At 27.8% G+C, this 22,831-nt stretch overlaps 1 protein-coding gene across 1 annotated transcript in view; it reads right to left on the minus strand.

Annotated features, from left to right (window-relative positions):
* Positions 1 to 22,831, minus strand: part of LOC107454829 (spectrin beta chain, non-erythrocytic 5) — a 183,503-nt gene that overhangs the window by 101,394 nt on the left and 59,278 nt on the right. The window contains exons 20-29 of the mRNA XM_087155893.1: positions 22,112 to 22,174; positions 18,701 to 18,831; positions 18,540 to 18,599; positions 14,298 to 14,421; positions 13,474 to 13,538; positions 12,342 to 12,423; positions 9,152 to 9,229; positions 7,058 to 7,185; positions 3,692 to 3,920; positions 1,072 to 1,211 (exon numbers count right to left, since the gene is read on the minus strand). Coding sequence (XP_087012019.1) covers positions 1,072 to 1,211; positions 3,692 to 3,920; positions 7,058 to 7,185; positions 9,152 to 9,229; positions 12,342 to 12,423; positions 13,474 to 13,538; positions 14,298 to 14,421; positions 18,540 to 18,599; positions 18,701 to 18,831; positions 22,112 to 22,174 — 1,100 coding nt within the window. The remainder of the gene's footprint in view (positions 1 to 1,071; positions 1,212 to 3,691; positions 3,921 to 7,057; positions 7,186 to 9,151; positions 9,230 to 12,341; positions 12,424 to 13,473; positions 13,539 to 14,297; positions 14,422 to 18,539; positions 18,600 to 18,700; positions 18,832 to 22,111; positions 22,175 to 22,831) is intronic.

Consider the following 22,831-nt stretch of genomic DNA (forward strand, 5'->3'; position numbering starts at 1 on the left):
AATGAAGGTAGTTGTTGACCCAAGAACTTCAAACATAACTTGTTGGTTGATCATCATAGTGCTAAAGCAACATTTTCCATCATGAGATGGTGGAATTTGTTGGTCAAAGAATTTCTAACATAGCATGTTGGTTGACCATCATATAATAAAAATCATCTTCCATCATGAAATGATGGAGGTTTGTTGACCCATCAAAATTCATTACCACATGATGGGAATTATCCGATGATGTTAACCTGTAAATAGTGCTGGGCCAGCAAGAAACTAACATGAACCATCAAAAAATCTTGATGGTCTCATTAAGATTTCATCAGCATCAAGATTGGGCATATTTCATCAAGATTGGGCATATTTCATCATCATCAAGATTGGGCATAAACCATCAAAAAATCTTGATGGTCTCATCAAGATTTCATCGTCATCAAGATTGGGCATATTGATTGCTTTGAAAATTTAACTAAATAAAAACGATATAGTTTCCTGTATATTGTTTTACTGTGAAAAAATCGAAGGATATTTATTAAATATTAGTTTTCTACTTAATTTTAAACACTTAAAATTTTTTGGCACTATCTTAAAATAAATGATCATTTCATATATATTGCTTCTTTAGATTTCTTAGCTTCTTACATGGTCATTAAAACTATTTCTAAAAAAATCTTTATAAAACGCTTGTTTAACGTTGAATCATAATATTGTGCATTAAATCATAATCTCGTATTAAATCATAGTAGCATATAAAAAAAAATCGTTTTCATTTACCAAGCCTAATAATAAATTATATTTAAAAAAAAAAGTTCAGAAATGTAATGGGGAAACAAAACAAGCATGCAAAGTAATCAACGGAGAACTAAACTAGATACTTTGAAAAAAGTAACATTAACTGTAACATTATTGCACATTCATGACTGCATAAGTTACAGACATTCTTTTTCAGAAGAATTATAATAAATCTAATAATATTTATATGCAGTCAGGGTAGTATTTTCCAAACACTTTACATAAATAAACTTCACACTTGAGTGTGTAAAGATAAATTAATATGATAAAACATCAAAAAATTAACCATACTATTCACTTTCTGTATGTCCGGCATCTATCAGTGAATCAGACATTTTTTCATATGCATTAAAGCGAGATTCTTGAGCTTTCATTGTTTCAACGAGAGTTTCAAGATGCCGTAGTAAAATTTCAGCATCACTTAAGGTATCCTAAAAGTATACAATATGAAGTAAAAAAGAATCAAATAATAAAAGTTAAATAAGTACATGATTAAATAATACTGAAATAAAATGTATCTGCAGGGTAAATTTTGTAGTTTTCGAAAAGTTCGTTAAAAATTATTATTATTTTTTTTTTAAATTTTATTTTTTTGATATTGCGTGTTTAATTTTTTTAAAAATAATTAATCAGCAAGGCTTGAAAATTAAATACTTAATTGCAAGTTTTACATATATTATACCTAAGTATGCTTAAAGCAATGTCGATGTATATTTTGTAAACATAATAATAAACAAAATTTGTAAAGATACAAAATTAAAATATTTTTACAGACATTGAAAAAAAAACAGATCTCTAAATTTTTTATTACAAACGAAGGCATTTTAGATGGAAATGAATGCAAGGGCGCCGGCAGCGGGGTGCAAGAGGGTGCACTTGCACCCCCCAGGCTTTTTCCTAAACAATTAAAGAGATACAGAAAAACAAATTTGTCATAAAATTTTTTCATTAAAAATTTTTTTATTAAAAAACAAATAATTAAGTAATTATTCATACATAACAATTAAAAAATTGTTTAATCAAACAAGAATTGTAATCGTCTTGTTTGCTGTCCAAATCTATTTATAACTTTTTCAATGAATTCTGAGTCATCTTTGATTCTTTTCTTATGCACACTGAGCATGCAGAGACTTGGCAGATATCTAAGCTATATTTTTAAATTTCATTTAATGAAATATAAATAATATTATATTTTCGATTAGTTATTTAGTTTAAGAAAGGTGTATAACACAAACTGACTTCTCGCAACTGTAAAACTTCATCATCACAATAAATACCAATGTTAAGCGTGCACAAACACACTAGTATACGAAAATACTGTTTGTAGTTATTTGTGTTTCAAAGTCAGTAGCTATGCCAGTGCCATCAATACAGTTTCTTGAGGCATAATTTGCTAGTACAAGAAATTCGTATTTTTTTTTAAATATCTTGTTAGCAATGAAGAAATGTATCTTGAAAAACATTAACAGATGAAAGTATATGTAATAACAGAATATTTTAACCCTTTAATGGGCCCTTTATTTCTAGTAAAGGTAAATTAAAGTATTTTTGGAATTGAAGTTGTTTTAAGAATAGTAATTGATATAAAAAAAAAAACTCATTTAGTTTATAAAAATGCCATTTTTTTGGTGGTAAATATATTTAACATGACCTATTAGGAACTTACTGACTTTAATTTTTCTTTATTTATAAAATAAATTCCTTAAATGCTACAAACTTCAAAAAGGAATCATGTATTTTATAACTTTTATACGTTTTTTAAAAGTGACAAATGGTTACCAATTTTATTCAAACTCACTTCAAGAAAGCTGAAGATATTGAAAAATGGAACCCTAAATTAAAAGTGGTAAAACGTGGTGGTAAATATACTTACCACGGCCTTCAAAAGGGTTAAATAATTTTTTTTTTTTGGGGGGGGGGCTTGTTAGAGTTAGTAGTTTGTTAGAGGGTTGCACCCCCTTTTCTATTATTCTACCTGCGCCTTTGAATGAATGCATTTTAGTAATTTTAATATTAAATAAATCTTCATTAATTGTTATTTTACCTTTGCTTTAAAATAATTTGTATGTAAAATAATGACAAAAAATATAAGATTAAAATATAAATTGATAAAACTAACGATATTGTTTATTCGAATTTATACAGAATTAAAACTATTTCATAACCAAATTTTGGGGTTTATTTCATTTCATTGAAATAAATTAATTTCACCATTAGTAGAGTTTCAAGTAACTTCCAATAGAGGGAGCCACTATATATGGCTTTCTAACTCAAGTTAGTCGGGGAGGGGGTCGCATTTAAGATTTCACTAAAATATTGATTATGTATTAGAAAAACTACAGTATCTGGCCTTATTATTAGACGCACTATAAGATTCTATGTAAAATCTTAATTAGCAGGTGATAATATGCAGCTTTATTGTTTTTAAGCTACTGAAACCAGTTTGCACCTGTTTACGTTCGTGTATCAATTGGTTAAATTAAACAATATATAATATAATTTCAACGACTGGATAAATGAGACAATGTATTATATAAATATAGAATATTTATTATATCAGTATTTTATAATAATTAGACCAAATTTTTAGACGCGCTGTAGTTTTTTAATAATTACATGTTTTGCACGAGTTTATAGGCAATACTTTTATATTTAAACATACATGTAATGGGTTTTTATTAAGGAGATTTTTAATATACTTCCTATTTGAATTTATTTTTAACGTATTGCATTACAATGTTAATCAATTGATACACGAACGATAATTGATACACGATCAATTGATACACGAATTAGTGCAAACCGGTTTCAGCAGCACAAAAACAATAAAGCTGTATAGTATCACCTAATAATTAAGATTTTACATAGAGTCTTATAGTGCCTTTAACCAGGGACTGTATATCTATGTTACCCTTTGTTCTGTTGATATCAGAAGAGTACTTTGGGTTGAGCATAGTCTTTGCAGGTGATCAGTTTCTTTATTAAACAGGTGCAAATCTCGTTTTTGTTGTAGCCAAACTTCTTTTTCAACCCAAAGATCTGAAACAGTAGCTTTAGATTCTTCCAATTGTGCTAAAAGAGGTCTCACTTCAGCATGTTGATCTTGAATGGTATTACCTAATTCTTCAGCTTCCTCAAATCTACACAGTAAATAAATAAATAAAAATAAAGCTGTGAGATAATCAATATTTCAAAATTCAGAGGCAAATACTAGTATAAGGATGAATTATACTTTTTGTAAAAATAATTGGAGTCTCGCGTGATTTCCCCACTCCCCACACTTTTCCCCTCTTCATTACCATGGTTTAAATAACAGAGCTACGATAGCTCAGGGGATAGAGCGTTCGCCTTTCAATGAGGTGGACAGGGTTTGAATCCCGGCTATGTCTGGTCGATACGAATTCCGCATATGGCTTGCACCGAGCACAGTGCTGACGTGAAATATACTCAGTGGTAGACGGATCATTGGTTGGAGTCTCCTAGCCGTCAGGCTAACCGGGGGAAGCTCTCGTGGTCTTCCTCACCATGCAACGCAAATGCAGGATAGTTCTATCAAAAAGTCCTCCACAAAGGCAAATTTCTCCCAATACTTGACCAGGAGTTCCCTTGTCTTCTGGATTGGTTTAAAAATTACATGGCTACGGAGTTGAACATTAGTACTCGCAAACCCGAAAATTGGGTCGGCTGTTCAACGACGGTAATAAAATAAAAAGTATATTTCAATAATCACGATATTTCAAAACTACGGTATGCAGAGGGGGAAAATATGAAGAGTGGAGAAATCGTCTAGTCTTGAGACGCACGTGAATTATTTATACCTGTTTATCGAATCTTTTAAAACAAAGTAAATTCCTTAAATCCCTTTTTTTCTGCTTAAATTTTGAGCAAAGATATTGATTGCTTATTATTAATTTAAGTTATTTAAACTTTTGCTGCTTATTAACTACGCATCATTTCTTTAATTGAGAAGAAAACTAGTCAATTTAAAGTGATATAAATAACAATACCGCGGATTCTGCGCTATTAAAAATTATCAGTAGCAAATTTAACTTTGTTTAATTTTGTTGAAACATTAATATGATGCTAATTTGAATTCTATTATCGTATTTATTCATCGTGTAATCATTACATAAAGTAAATTTTCTTCACCTTAAATAAGGTATTAAATGGAATCAAGTGTGATAAAATTGTGTCATAGTCAATCGAATTAAAAAAGGATTAAATTTCGCAATAATATGGTTTAACTACGTACCGTAATATGGTTACAGCAGTTTTGAAAAATTCAAAAAGGATTAAATTTCGTAATAATATGATTTAACTACGTACCGTAATATGGTTACAGCAAATTTGAAAAATTCAAAATGGACTAAATTTCGTTCTAATAGGGTTTAACTACACGCCGTTGTATGGTTAAAGAAAATTTGAATAGTAGTATTATAGTTCACCGCGCGTCAAAATTTCGATGTCACAAAATTTTACATTTTTTATGTTTATAGGATCGTATTTGTTATGAGAAGTGCCACTTTAAACACGATTTAAAAACATTGATTTGTACGTATAATATATTAGTATAAAATGTTTAGTACTTTCCTATTATTTTGTAATCTAATCTTACTTTTGCTGTGTAGTTATTTTAAAATTCGATAGATGGAGACACTGCACATTTTATAAAAATAATTTTTAAAATTATTTTTATAAAATAAATTGTTATACAGTCGTCTCCACTCAATTGCATATCTGATAATCGAATAACCAGCTTATACGAATAAAATTAAATCGAACCACATCATTTTTTATGAAACTAATGTTAAATTTCCCCGGTTAAAGAGATATTTGCTGTTCTTGTCCCCGCCTACCTGCCTAAAGAAGAGATACTGAAATGAAATATTTATTTTTGAGAAATGCTTCACCAGCTGAAATGGAATTTCCGTTTTTCAGTTAAGATAAGTATACAACAGGTGGTCACTTCAATAGGGACTTCTTGTTCATTAGTTGGTCTAAAGTTGAAGAATGAATCAAATATTGCTGTCAGTTATCAAATCTTTGGTACTCCTAATGTAATCTTACTTTGTAATGTAATCTTACTTTTGCTGTGTAGTTAGTTTATAAATTGATAGATAGAGACACTAAACACTTTATAAAAATAATTTTTAAATATTTTTTTATGAAGTTATTTGTTGGTTATTTGTTGAAGTTATTTGTTTTTTATGAAGTTATTTGTAGGTCAAACTTCAGTTTTTATAAAAAATGTTGCTACAACTATTATTGTAATATATAAAAACTATTTTTATAGAATCTTTGTATTTTGTTGTCTTTACTGCGTCAACATATTTCTTATTACTTGAAATATTTTTTTTAAAAAATATTAAATATACATGTTTATTTTTTATAATGGACTGGTGGACTTTATGAATTAGAAATTTTAGAATGACTAATGAAGAACGGAAGTTATGAATATATTTCTAATTATATATAATTTTTCATTTAAAGCATTAATTGTATATATATTCTTTTTCTTTAATTTTATTTTGGATTAAATGGAATTTACGAATTAAAATTTCTAGAATTACGAATAACGCATTACTGATTATTAATAACTATGTAATAGATATTTACATAATATTTAAAGTTTTGTTCTATACTTATCATGGATCAAATTTGCATAAGTTTAAAAAAAATTAAAATATTAAAATTTGTGAGTTAAGTTTGTTTATTGTTTTAAGTTTTCTTATTGTTTAAAAAAGTTTTTTTTAAATAATTTACAGTTAAATATGCGAAGATAAATATCTTAAAAATAATAAGTAAAAAAAAAACTTATAGTAAAACAATGCAATTCATAATAGTAAATAAATCAAACTTAGGTTTTAACATATCCAATTGTGTTAGTACTATTATCATTTAAAAAAAAAACTTAATTTAAAATTTTAAGTGGCGTCCTTTATCAATCTGTAAAGTAACTAAGCAGCTGTTCAAATTGGAACAACTCGAAATGTTTTTTTTTATGCAGTATTTAAAGTATGACAGCTAATAAAAATACATGTTATCAAAACGATTTTTTGTGGAGCGTACAGAGCGTTATTTTGTGGAACGCTGTTTAGTCTGCAGATTCTGATAAATTCTATTTGAAATTTATTATTTACCAGAAATATATAAAGTATTAACTACTTTCTAAACCTATTACATTGGAATGACACATGACGAATAATTGAGTGGAATGACGACTTTATTTTCATTTTACCTTCCAATATTTAAATATTTTGAAATTAAAAAAACGCACCTGTGCATTTGAGTTGATATTTCATCCTTTACGTCATGGTGTTCTTTAATTACATTATCCACAACTCCAAGATCACCAATTTTTTCTCTTACATTCAATTTTGTAACCATCATGTATGACCATTCAAGCTTTGAAAAAATTTAATAACAGAAATAAATTAACAACCAATATGTTAACACAGGTTCATGATAAAAAAGAAACCTAAAAAAGCTAAAAAGTAAAAATTTTGACATAGCTTATTTTCTTAATACTGCATTTTCATATATTAGCGAAAACAATACAATTTTAGTCGAACTATATCTATTATCTTCAGAGATAATTAAATATTTTAAGTTATCTGAGTTAACAACATAAAACGTTTGCAAAAATGTTACACCAAGAAACAGAAAATAAAAGTGCATAATTTTTTAGTTAGAGATTTCCCTTTCAGTATGAATTCCATTGCTTGATTTTTTTTCAATCATAGATTGCATCAAAATTATCTTGAGAACAAGAATGAATGCGTTTTTTTTTTCAATTATAGATTGCATCAAAATTATCTTAAGAACAAGAATGAATGCGTTTTTTTTTTCAATTATAGATTGCATCAAGATTATCTTAAGAACAAGAATGAATGCGTTTTTTTTTCAATTATAGATTGCATCAAAATTATCTTAAAAACAAGAATGACTGAGTTCATAAGTTTTCAAAGATTAAAAAAAGCAAGTAAATAAAAACATTACGTATCGAAAAAATGTAAGTATACATCATGAAATATTATAAGAGATTTCGAAAGTAATATAGTAATGAGAGGACGAAAATCAAGTATATACTGTATATAATTTTAAAAAACAATGTAAGCAATTAAGGAGGGACAAAAAAAAAATTTTTACTGTAGTAACTAAAGTAAAATACTGTCGTCTGCATACTCCTGATAAAATATAAATCTCTGGAGGAAATATTTATCAGCAAAAGGGTTTAAGGCATACTTTAATGCACCATAACTTTTTCAAATGTGAATATTTACATCAAACTGTTCTTTAATATTCACATAAATACTCTCCTGTACTTTTGTAACTTTTTACTGTAGTATTTAAAGTAAAATATTGACATTTGCCTACCCCTGACAAAATATAAAGCTTTGGTTGAAATTTACTACAATAGGGTTTAGAGCTACTACAATAGGGTTTAGAACATATTTTAATACACCATAATTTTTCAATGGTGATATTCTTACATCAAACTGTTCCTTAGTATTCACATAAACTCTCTCCTATACTTTTGTCCCTTTTTACTGCAGTCATGAAAGTAAAATACTGATGTTGCCGACCCTTGTAAAAATATAAAGCTTTGAAGATAATTTTTTTATTAAATCAGGGTTTAGATCATATTGTAATGCGCCATAATTTTTCAATTTTTCCTATGTTTATATTTTTGCTCCAAACTGTTCCTTAGTATTCATATAATCATTCCCTTCTATTTTTGTCACTTTTTACTGTAGTATTTCAAGTAAAATACTGACGTTTGCCTACCTCTAGCATAATATAAAGGTATTGTGGTATTTTCTTCATATCTGGGTTTAGAGCATATTGTAAAACACCATAGTTTTTCCAAAGTTGATATTTTTACTCCAAACTGTTCCTTATTATTCTCACAAACACTTTCCCGAGAAATTTGAAAATGAGATTTATTACGTTGTTCGATGTCTCTTACTTCAAATGTTTATGAATGAAAGGAAATAGTAATGTGACAAATTAAAAGAAAAGAGGGATACGTTTTACGTTTATTTGTTTATTGTATAATATTAACAAATGTTAAATGGAAATTAAAGTATTAATCTACACTAATTTATTTAGCACTGAAATATTTTCTTGTGATTCAAACTAATCAACATTCTTAAATACTTCGTTTAAATCATAAATTTAGCAAAAACAAAAAAATAAATAAGTAAGACAAATAAATAAAATTCATCAATAAAATAATATTTATAACATTTTTAGTATTAAATATAAAATTTAATTTATAAAGATGTAAAGCATTAAAAATATTAAAACTTAAATACATAAAGGTAAGTATTACATTTTGAAATAAATAAATTTATTTGAAAATAATTACCAGATCAGAAGCATAATTTTTGAAAATCTGCAATCCAGCTGTTTCTTCTAATTTCTGTTTTCTTTCTTTTATCGATAACTACCAAGAAAAGAAATTACTTCATAAATGCCATTTCATGCAATGAATACATTCGATGTAAAACATTTAAGATACATAAAAAAATAAAAAATATTTAATTAAGCTCTTGTTCAAACGCATATACAGCAGTTACTCGTCAGCAAATTACGGAAAAACCGGTTTTTTCGATGGGACTTTCTTACAAATTATTTCAATGCATTGTTATTTATTTCAGAACTAAAACAGGACTTAGTGGTGTGATCGGTAGGGTACTCGCCTACCCCGCCTTCGGTTGGGGTTCGATTCCCTTTGGTAAAAGCTGATTGGTTGATCCGTTTCGATCGTGTTTCGGTGTTTTCTGATTGGACGCGAATGTAATGTTACCTGTGATTTCAGAACAGAGAAGAAATTCACTTAGCTTTTACTTACTTTATTTCTGTATCGTAACTGAGTCTTCTAGTAAATATTTTTGCGAAAAATTTTCGTATTTAATTCTTTGTAATTCCTGAAAAATTACTATCGGCTAATGCTCACGCGAGTTTTATGTCAATTGAAGGAATTTTGAAGAAATAGGGGAAAAAATTGAATTGCGAAATTTTTGATTTTGATCCACGTGACATGTATAAAGTATAAATCTATAATGAACTCAAAGAAATAAGTAACTTAAATTCTAAACGACCAACTGAAATGTTACTTTAAATTTACATCTTTAAGAATTTAAGAGTTTGTTGCAAATAATTAAGTTTGTAGCATAAATAGTGAAAAGAGTTAATAGACTAACAAGACACAATTTACTAATAAGCATACATGGCAGTACTTTTACTTTCGTTACTTGTACCGCCGGTACAAGTAAAAAGTACGTACTTTTACTTGTACTTCGTTACTTTTTAAATTTAGTACTTTTACTTGTACTTTCGTTACTTTTTTAGGGAAAAAGTAAAAGTATTTGTAACGGAAATATCAAATGAAATCGTTACTTTTTTCTAAAACTCGGTAAGCTTTCTTAAAATAAATAAATAAATAAATAAATAAAAAAGCTGTGAATGCAATATATATGCATTCACAGCTAACTTCGTTTTTAAATACCTTCTGTTTCAACTTATACTGCACATTCAATTATTTTTTACTAGCTCAAAGATCACAAAGCTGTCTGAAACCCCGTGTTTGCTTTGTTTATGTTTGTGTTTTTAAAACGCGTTTCTAAAGAGTAAAACAATTTTAAATCAATGGTAATTTAACTAAACAAAAATAATAAACTAAAAATTAAAGTCAATAGATAAAATTTCTTTTTCGTGCAAATCCATAAAAAGCTTGATATTAAAATTATATTTGATTTTAAAATTATATTATACGATTATATTATAAAGCTATATTATAATATTCCTCCGAATTTAAAAATAAATTAATATCCATAACTTTCAAAATTAAAACTAATTAAATAAATAACAACAATTTTGCAAAAACATTAAAGAACATAAGAATATTATTCAATAAAATTTTAAGTTACTTTGAATTTTCGATTTCCTAAAAATGTACTTTTAAATCGTTACTTTTTTTGTTTAGTACTTGTACTTTTACTTGTACTTTTTACTCGTTACTTTTTAAAGTAAGAACTTTTTACTTTTTACTCGTTACTTTTTTTAAAAATACTTGTACTTTTACTCGTTACTTTTTAAAAGTAACGTTGCCATATATGCTAATAAGTTAACAATGATTCCAAGAGTAATTTTTCTTTGATCAAAAATACCATAAAAAATATGATTTTATTTTATTCATTTATTTTTTACTTTACATAAAAAAATTTATTTTTTATTTTTTTCTATTTAAATTTATTTTTCATAACGAAATGGTTTTCGTGCTTAATTTGTTTATTCCTTTTTCTTTTTTTATGTTTTGCGCTATAAAATGATAAAAAAAATTATGTCGACTTTTTAGTTCATAACCAACCTTTAAATGACAGTTACTTATAAATGATTTATTTATTAAAAAGTTAGTGCAAAAATTTTCATAAAATAATATTTAAAGAAGAGCAACGCTGATCTGCAAGTAAAAAAAACAAAGAATCCCCATTAAGCTGAAGGAATTAAAGATAATTCATCAATGTCAAAGAATTAAACATCTAAAGTAATTTTAAAGTATATTATTTTAATCCAGTATTTTGAGAAATATTGAAATATAATTTGACTAAAATGAATTGGATTGAATTTGAAAAAAAAATAATAATTAATTTAGCATTTTTAAGTAAGGTAATGCTCAATTAATAACTTCATTTCAAATTATGCTTTTCAAGCATTTAATGCAGGGTTATTCATAATTCCCTCCAGGGTTTCGAAGCGTTATAGTAAAAAAAACGAAGACGAATATGGCAAAAAAGAACGTATGAAGTTATTCCGAAAGTATTCAAGTTTTAATTTAAGCAGTTGCCGGTAGATGGCAGCAACATGTACCATTGAAGCCTGTTGTAGTAAAGAAAAATGGCGCTTACAGGCGGAGGGGATTATGTACAGCTCTGTATATATATATATATATATATATATATATATATATATATATATATATATACATATATATATATACATATATATATATATATATATATATATATATATATATATATATATATATATATATATATATATATATATATATATATATATATATATATATATATATATATTTATTTCATAACAGGCGTTTAACAGCCTATCGAATTCCAATTTTATGATTATCAATGCTTAACTTGTAGTTTTGAACACCACCCAAAAGTCAAAAGAGCTCCTGGATCAAGTACAGCCTCCATGGAGCACATTTTGAAGAACTCACCCGCATTTGTGTAACATGGAGAGTATGCCACGGAAACCTCCAAGGTCAGCCCGATGGCAAAAGTACTCTAATCCATGATTTATCTATCACTGATAATATTTTACTTCAGCGTTGTGGACGCTGCGAGCCGGGTGCAAACATAATATCGACCAGCCAGCGCCGTGATTTGAACCTAGGCTACCTCATTGGAAGCCGAGCCTTTATCACCTGGACCACCTTGGCTAAATTATGATAATTGAAGAAAAATTCAAATTACTTGAATTCGTTTAATATTATTCTGCAGAAAACTCATTTAAAAATAAAATACTACCTGGCAAACACCCCATTTTTCATTCAGGTCTTTTACTTTTCTTTGAATTTGTTCTTTCTGATCAGGATATGAGTTTGAAACGCTGAAAATAAAGGAAATTTTTTCATTTTCTTCATGCATGAATGTGGATTATACAAGATGTTCTATAATAAAAATTCTTAGTACATATTTTTAGAGTAACTAAAAAAATGGTGTAATTAAAGAGTATGTAATTTTATTTTATAACCGTTGTTCAGCAGCCGACCCAAATTTAAGTTTACGGCTATCATTGTTCAACTCCGTAGCCTTGTAATTTTGAACCCAATCCAGAAGACAAGGGAACTCCTGTATCAGTACCCTCATAGGTAATGATTTGTTATGGGAACAGGGAGGACTTTGCGACCACGACAGATTTAAGGTGCATTAGGCATCATTTAATACACGGGGATTCTTCGGCCGGATGGATTCGGACTACGGTTTTCTCGAACACATGTCCAACGCCCTACCAGTCAGGCCGGACATGAAATGATGTAATTAAAAAAATATACCCATAGATGTTGCAATTTTACATAGGTGGTCCGTTCGCGTTTTAAAATATGCCTATCAGATTTAGCCACCTTTATCCAAATGACGAAAACTAGTTATTTGTAAAATGCAGGAAAAAATTTATTGTGCAGTGCTCAAAATAAATAAATAAAAATAATAAGCAAAAATAATAAACTATTTAAAAAAAACTTATGGTTGGATCTTCGCTACTCAGTCTTAATGGTTTGAGAAGATGACCCCAAATATGCTAATTAGTGTTTTTTTTGTTTTTTTGTTGTTTTTTTTTTCCTTTGGTCGTATGCCTGTTTTAGGCAGTGGGGGTGCGATTGTTCTTGTTTTTCAGTGGCGCCATCTATGACCAGGAATTCAACTTCTGCCATGCCATTCACACAACCACAACCCGTTTATAGAGTGGGTCACATTCATACACAAAGTAGAAAGGACATAGAACACAGAGAGAGAGAGAAAGATGCCTTGCCCGGGATTCGAACCCAGGACCTTTCTCATTCAAGGACAGTTCCCTGCCACCTCGATTTCAAAGGAATTATTCGTTCAATTTATTGAAACCTCGAAAGATAGATAGATAGATAGATTAAAAAATTCTTACTTTTCTGCCAGAACAAGAGCTTGTTTTAAGCGTTCCTCGGCAGGCTCAAGTTCTCGCTGTACAGCCTAAATGTGAACAAAAAAAATTTCCGTCTTAATGACATTGATTTCAACATTTATTTTAATGTTGACCAATTTATGTAAATTAAATCAAAGATTTTTCAAAGCATGATCAAAAAAATAATTTTAAAATAAGTCAAATAAAAGTAAAATATTTGAGAATAATTAAAAAAATAATATTTTAAATATTTATGCAGTAAAAAAAAGACCTATTGCAAAAATATTTTGAAAAATCATTAACTTTAGTCGCAAATTGTTTTGAGACTGAAAATATAAAATAAAAAAAATTTGAGTATTATTCCAAGAAAAGAAAATATTTTGTACATCAACTGTTAAACCGTTTTGAAAGTTAATTAAAGAAAGATTAATTTTTTATAGAATTAACTCCAGAAAGGCAAAATATTTTGAGAATGAAACAAAAAAAAATAATTACAATATTATTCCCAGAAAAAAAATATTTTGTGCATCAATTGAAGAAAATTAAACTCTTTTAAAAGTTAACTAAAGAAAGATTAATTTTTTTAGAATGAACCCCAGAAAGGCAAAATATTTTCAGAATAAAGCAAAAAAGTATTATTCCCAGAAAATATAATATTTTGTGCATCAACTGAAGAGTTAAACTGTTTGAAAATTAATTAAAAAAGATTAATAATTAACCCCTAAAAGGTAAATTATTTTGAGAATCAATTAATGTAAGACAATATGCTTATTTAAAAATGAAAAATAAACAAATTATTAATCAAGTAAATCTAAACAAAATCTTACTTCTTGTCTCCTTCTTAAAGTATCAAGATTCTTTATTTCTTCAACTAATTCTGATCCTTGTGACTGGCTTTTTTCGTCCAAAAACGCAATGGTTTCATCACAAGTACGATGTGCTAACATTAAGCTGTGATTGAATACATGAAAAGTGTATGTTAACAGACTGTCAAAAACTTATAAGATAATTTCAATACCACAAATTATTAAAAGTTAAGTTTTGTCATGATAAAACCTTTCTTGGAGGATTGAAATGAAAGAAAAACATCAAAATACACAGAAATTGACAGATCTAGAGTTTCAAGATAACAACTATTGTTATCATTTGTGTACAGTCATGTAAGAAAGAAAATATTTTAACAGGTGTTAAGAGTTTGTAAACATTTCTCACATTTTACTTCCTGTGAAACATTTCCTTACGGCATAAAGTAACTTTAATTAGCTTTTGAACTAACAGGCATTTTGTTCCCGAATTATTCTTAAAGTTATAATAAATGTAAGATTTTTAACACTCAGAAGTATTCAGAAAATTGCACATTAATTAAAATAATAAAAATAAATAAAAATGAAAAATAATAAAAAATAATAAAAATAAAAACATTATTATTTAATTAGTATATATCTCTTTAACAATAGTGTATAAGTTATTACCTGATTAAAAATTTCATTCGCTTCAGAAATGTATGAATAGAAAATAGCAGTTAACATGCTTCAAGCGCTCAAAAATAGGCTCCCATTTTCAAGACTTTCCAAACAATTGTTTTTCTCCCGTTTGTTATAAAATACTAATATACTTTCCCGTTTTGTTTTGAAAGTCATTTTTAGGCCTGTTAACGAAATCAAATTTATGTCTCTTAAAGATCCTATTAGCTTTAAAAATCGCTAAGGCTTTTATCGCATTCCTTTTCATTGCGATTTTGACTACATCGGGCAAACTAGACATGCTTTAAAATTTAGACTTAGGGAATACGATAGATATATCCGTTATCAAGAATATGAAAATACAACAATTGCTGCACATTGGTAGAATCTTGGGAATAAATTCAATTTCGACAGGGCCATAATTATTTATACCCCATTCACATTAGCTCATCTTGATGCCTTAGAATCTTGTCTTCTTTGTAATAATGCTGGTTTTCTTGTTAACAACATTAGTTTTTCACAACTTCTTCATAGCGCGTGGAAATGCATTTTACCCTAATTTGATTTTTCTGTTTTCTTGTTCTGTTTTTTTTTTTTTAAATCTTTTTTTTCTCTCGGCTACTGTGCTTTTTCTAGATTTGGTTCTCACCTTTATTTTCTCATTTTTCGTTAGCAACTTTAAGTTTTATATTTCAAATCACTTTTCTTTCTTCTTATTCTCACCTGGCAAGTCGTGAAAATGAGCGTCTATTTTTGAGCGCTTGCTTGTCGACATTTTATTTCCTATTTATATATCTTTGAAGGTATTTTAATCGGGTAATACCTTACAGCTTCGTGGGATGATATATTTAGTATATAATATATTTTCCCAGGATTTTATTTTTAAAATGAATATTTACTTTCACTATTATGGACCTAGTTCGATAATGATTTGAAAAAAACATGCAATGAGAGAAGTAATGCTATTGTATTAAAATGCTTTTTTTTCTTCGTATCAAATGAAATTTTGAAATTAAACATCAAATGAGTATTGAAAAGAATTTGCCAAGTTTTCGAAATAGAATTTTTTATTCTCTGATGAAGAAAACAATTCTCTTCTATAGATTTTACTAGTGTCATTGTTTGGATATCCCTTATTGTTTTATTGTTAACTTTATTGTCAACTCTAAAAACTCTTGTTATCTCAATTGTTAAAGTGTAACAACAAACCTGAGCACCATTGGTATTGGTCAGTAAACGGGTGGATGATTACTTTGATCAGCCTGTTGAGGGTGCGCGATATCAGTTCTCGTAAAACTGTTTTACTAGTAGAGCCCTCGAATTCGCTCGTAGGTGGTTGGGCTAACAATGAGACGGAGCCATTTATTCTGCTTAAATCACAATTGTGATGACATATGTTCCAATTATCCCCACAGATCTTTCCTGGATAATAATTTACTACAACTATTCAGTCTTGTCAGGTTTCTCTTGAAGGCTGGATGAGAAGTTGCATATATTTATGTCATACAGGGTCATTGAAAAAATTATATAGCCTCCTCGGTTACCCGACCTATCATGTCTTGATTTCTGGGGTCATATGAAAACACTGGCTTATGATACCCCTGTTGACATGACTGAGGAGCTGATTGCTAGAATCTCAGCAGCTGCCGGAGAAATTCGAGATATGCCTGGAGTATTGCAGAATGTTCGAATGTCCATGCGCCGGAGATGTGAGGTGTACATTGTAGACGGTGACAGAAACTTCGAACACTAACTTTGACCCATGTACCATGTAATTTTTTCATTGCATTATTAAAACGATTTCTCACTGGCGGGCTCTTTTCTTTATGGTGCTTCTGTGTACATCACCGCTTCAGGAAAGCATTTCCGACCCCGCATTGCTATATGATTTCGAGTCGCCAGGATGCACCCTACCCCTCTTAGGAGTTCTGAAACGTTTAACTGAGACACCCTGTCTATATATATATATATATATAAATATATATATATATATATATATATATATATATATATATATATATATATATATATATATATATATATATATATATATATATATATATATATATATATATATATATATATATATATATATATATATATATATATATATATATATATATATATATATATATATATATATATATATATATATATATATATATATATATATATATATATATATATATATATATATATATATATAAGCACACCGGACAGAAAATTAGTCACCCTTGGAAAAATCATGAAAAACATCATTTAATGGCAAGTAATACCACCTTTGGATTCGATAACAACCTGGAATCGGTTAGGAAGTGAGTCCACAAGGTTTTGGAGGTACGTCGAATTCAGTTTAAGCCACTCGTTGAGGATTTGATAGCGCAAATCCACCAAATTGCGAGGATGCTGATTTCGGCGTCTTACACGTTATTCCAGCATGTCCCACAAATTTTCAATGGAGTTGAAGTCAGGTGATTTTGCAGACCAGTCGAGATGTAATTGAGTGTCTGAGTGTTCATAAAACCAGTCATATAATCTTCCACTCCGCTGAACTTTGCTGTTGTCATCTTGAAAAATAGGGGTATCGACAACACACTCTTCATGAAGATGTTGACTGAAAGGCAATATCTAATCAACCAGAATGTTAAAATAAACATGTTGATTCATGTTAATGGCCACCTCAGTGAGGGGGCCCAATTCATGATAAGAAAAACGCTCCCAAAACATGACAGACCTATCTTCGCTTTGAACCTGGCCTAGAACACAGTCAGGATGAAATGCTTTATCTGCTCTTCGTTGCCCTCGACGACATGCGCCTTTTGAATAAAGGCAAAAGGTGATTCATCAGACTATATTACATTCCACCAGTCAGCAGCCGTCCACGTTCGGTGACTTCTAGCCCACTGAAGTCGAGCAGCTTTATGTGCTTGTGTGAGCAATGGCCTCTTACGAGATGTTCGACTCCAAATGTTCATTGTATGCAAATCTAGTCGCAATGTTCTCTCCCTAACAGGTTGGGATGAACCTTTACTTACTAACTGAAGCAATTTCTGTCAGGTTTGGAAGTGATTTTGATTGACAAGTCGGGAAGCACGCTTCCGGCCCCTTTCAAGCAGGATCTTTTTCCGGCCACAATTCTGACGTCGTCCTTCGTGACCACGTGTATTACACCACTGCTTGTAGACAAGGTGAACAGTCAGCATCGAAACGCCAACAAATCCAGCAACTTCATTCACCGTATGACCATTGGCAAGGCCAAACACAATTGCCCCTTTTTGCCACGCGATCACATCCTTACACTTATCCACATTTACACACAATTTCCGCTTCAAACAAAAATATCTCACTGGTAGCTACTTGCCTTTGAACACGCTGAAGCAGTGTGCACGGAATTCAGCACGTCACTTGACTACTGTATCATCAAACGAAATCGAAAGATACATCGGTGCTTGCGAACTAGGGTGACTAATTTTTTGTCCGGTGAGCTTATATATATAGTGTTTTTCAACTTGTATATGCCTTTTTTTAAGTTAACAAAAGAATTTATACTGAAATGAAATTTAAAAACTCACAATTATTAGTTTCCATTTATCAACTAACTCTTACCTCGTAAACCCTTTTAGATTCCTCTCCTTAAAACTAGTCAAGTCATGTAGATGCTTCCACCTAAAATTTTAATTTGGATTTAAAATACCTAAATTTTAATTCTCTCGATTTAAAAGATGAGATTTAAAAAATAATTTTAGTTTACGTTCAAACATATTTACCTGCGATAAGCATCGTCAAACAAAATTTTTGCTGTTGGTGCTTGTTCTGCATTTTCTTCTTCTAATTGTTCTGTCAGGTTCTTTAACTCATCAATAACTAAACCATGATATGCTAGATCTCTGAGAAAAGCCTGTACAAAAAATATTTTTAATCTTCCAAACTGTCTAAAATTAATGCTCGTTATGCTATTATATTATATTACTATAACTTAATATATAGTTATAATAAGTTATTTGATCTAAAAATAGAAGAATACCGAAAAAGCATTTATGCGTTCTTTATATTTGTTTTTATAGATCTTATGATATGTTTATTTTTTTCAAACCTTATGTTATATTTGTCTTTATAGATCTCATGCTATATTTGTCTTTATAGATCTTATGTTATATTTATTTTTTTAGATCTTATGTTATATTTGTACAAAGAAATTTTTTAATCTTCCAAACTGTCTAAAATTAATGCTTGTTATGCAATTATATTGCAATTATATTATATTACTATAACTTAATATATAGTTATAATAAGTTATTTGATCTAAAAATAGAAGAATACCGAAAAAGCACTTATGCGTTCTTTATATTTGTTTTTATAGATCTTATGATATGTTTATTTTTTTCAAACCTTATGTTATATTTGTCTTTATAGATCTCATGCTATATTTGTCTTTATAGATCTTATGTTATATTTATTTTTTTAGATCTTATGTTATATTTGTACAAAGAAATTTTTTAATCTTCCAAACTGTCTAAAATTAATGCTTGTTATGCAATTATATTGCAATTATATTATATTACTATAACTTAATATATAGTTATAATAAGTTATTTGATCTAAAAATAGAAGAATACCGAAAAAGCACTTATGCGTTCTTTATATTTGTTTTTATAGATCTTATGATATGTTTATTTTTTTCAAACCTTATGTTATATTTGTCTTTATAGATCTCATGCTATATTTGTCTTTATAGATCTTATGTTATATTTATTTTTTTAGATCTTATGTTATATTTGTACAAAGAAATTTTTTAATCTTCCAAACTGTCTAAAATTAATGCTTGTTATGCAATTATATTGCAATTATATTATATTACTATAACTTAATATATAGTTATAATAAGTTATTTGATCTAAAAATAGAAGAATACCGAAAAAGCACTTATGCGTTCTTTATATTTGTTTTTATAGATCTTATGATATGTTTATTTTTTTCAAACCTTATGTTATATTTGTCTTTATAGATCTCATGCTATATTTGTCTTTATAGATCTTATGTTATATTTATTTTTTTAGATCTTATGTTATATTTGTACAAAGAAATTTTTTAATCTTCCAAACTGTCTAAAATTAATGCTTGTTATGCAATTATATTATATTACTATAACTTAATATATAGTTATAATAAGTTATTTGATCTAAAAATAGAAGAATACCGAAAAAGCACTTATGCGTTCTTTATATTTGTTTTTATAGATCTTATGATATGTTTATTTTTTTCAAACCTTATGTTATATTTGTCTTTATAGATCTCATGCTATATTTGTCTTTATAGATCTTATGTTATATTTATTTTTTTAGATCTTATGTTATATTTGTACAAAGAAATTTTTTAATCTTCCAAACTGTCTAAAATTAATGCTTGTTATGCAATTATATTGCAATTATATTATATTACTATAACTTAATATATAGTTATAATAAGTTATTTGATCTAAAAATAGAAGAATACCGAAAAAGCACTTATGCGTTCTTTATATTTGTTTTTATAGATCTTATGATATGTTTATTTTTTTCAAACCTTATGTTATATTTGTCTTTATAGATCTCATGCTATATTTGTCTTTATAGATCTTATGTTATATTTATTTTTTTAGATCTTATGTTATATTTGTACAAAGAAATTTTTTAATCTTCCAAACTGTCTAAAATTAATGCTTGTTATGCAATTATATTGCAATTATATTATATTACTATAACTTAATATATAGTTATAATAAGTTATTTGATCTAAAAATAGAAGAATACCGAAAAAGCACTTATGCGTTCTTTATATTTGTTTTTATAGATCTTATGATATGTTTATTTTTTTCAAACCTTATGTTATATTTGTCTTTATAGATCTCATGCTATATTTGTCTTTATAGATCTTATGTTATATTTATTTTTTTAGATCTTATGTTATATTTGTACAAAGAAATTTTTTAATCTTCCAAACTGTCTAAAATTAATGCTTGTTATGCAATTATATTGCAATTATATTATATTACTATAACTTAATATATATTTATAATAAGTTATTTGATCTAAAAATAGAAGAATACCGAAAAAGCACATATGCGTTCTTTTTATTTGTTTTTATAGATCTTATGTTATATTTATTTTTTTCATATCTTATGTTATATTTGTCTTTATAAATCTCATGCTATATTTGTCTTTATAGATCTTATGTTATATTTATGTTTTTAGATCTTATGCTATATTTATTATCCAAATATGATTTATCTTATACTTGTTTTTATAGATCTTATGTCATATTTGTGTTTATATAGGGCAATTCCGCACGGAGAAAGAAATTCAAGTAAAATTATAGTACTGTATGGTAATGACATTTTTGTTCGAAAAATCCATAATCCTGGTTAATAGAATAAAAATATGCAGTATTTAAACTATTAATTTGTTAATTTTTCTGTTCATATGGTAATGGTTTACCATAAATTGTGGTTTATAAAAATCTAACTCTTTTTACCACTCACTTAATAAGAAATACAAAGCTGAAAAGTAAATTTAACCGAATAAATGGTTTTTATGACATGCTCTAAGGTATCATAATAAAATTTTCAAAAATTATCACACATGTAAAAAAAATAGATTTTATTAATAATTTTACCAAATTCTTTACCTAAGCGTTTCGGTAAAAAGTATCGAGCTTTTTGCTATTTCTATAGATCCAGAAACACGGTAAATATTACCATATTCTGGTAGTCTTGTCAATAATTTTTTTCTCAGTGCTTAATTACCACTCTCAATATATATTTTCAAAATCCTTGTCAAATATGAAACTAATAAATTAGTCATATTAAGGTCCACAAATTAGTATGGAACGTGACAAAACATACGAATGCTATCAAAATTCAATGAATTGATTATGAAGAAGCCAATTTCCTTAAAAAACATCGAAACCTATTTTTTTGCCGGAGCAAACACTGATAGGTTAAAAGTGAGTAGTATAAATGCCTCCTAATTAAATCAGGCAATCAAACTAATTTTGAAAATTTTAGTTATCCTCAGTAGTGATTCATACCATTTCGAATAAAAATGATAAGCTTATGGCACATGTTGTAAAAACGGACCATGATCACAAAGCCTTAAGTATGTTTCACATACAACACAAAATATGAAATGAAAGTAAATTACTTCAAAGCTTTTTTCCATTTTATCAGCTTCTTCTTCAAAATTACTTGCATTCATATCATGTTCCTGAAATATGTATATAATATCAATAAATGTTTAATAAGTAGCGTATGCTTTAGAAAGCAACATGTAAGTACTTAATAATCTCAATTTTCTAACTATTAAATTGCCAAAAAAATATCAGTACATTTTAAAATTTAAAATCAAATGTCAAAATTAAAAAATTAAGTCATTTGAATGATCTTGAAACTGCGGTATTATAATACAAATAATGTAAATAACATAATATATGTAAATCATAAATAATATGAACAGTCATTATAAATAATTATAAACATTGCACGTAGAAAAAAAATCTGGAAAAATTACCGAACTGTATGGTAGCCATATTTCTGGTATAATTATTTTAATAAAACAAAATATACAATATTCATTTTGTAATTTTTCCTTTCCTAACGGATTTACTAGAAATTTTGGTTTTCAAAGTAATAATTCTTATTACCTAACATTTAATAAAAGTACAAGTCAAAAAATTAAATTTATCCGAATAAGTGGCTTATATGCCTGCTCTAAGGTATCGTGATAAAATTACCAAATTTTATCGCGTTTACTAATTTTTAACACATATTATTATAAATAATATTTTGTTGTTAATTTTACCGAAATCATTACCACAGTGCTTTGGTAAAACTGCCGTGCTTTATGGTGTTCCCATTAAGTTAG

Source organism: Parasteatoda tepidariorum, chromosome 12 (assembly GCF_982258835.1).
Source record: "Parasteatoda tepidariorum strain Cologne lab strain chromosome 12, Ptep-v5.0, whole genome shotgun sequence".
Taxonomy (NCBI): domain Eukaryota; kingdom Metazoa; phylum Arthropoda; class Arachnida; order Araneae; family Theridiidae; genus Parasteatoda; species Parasteatoda tepidariorum.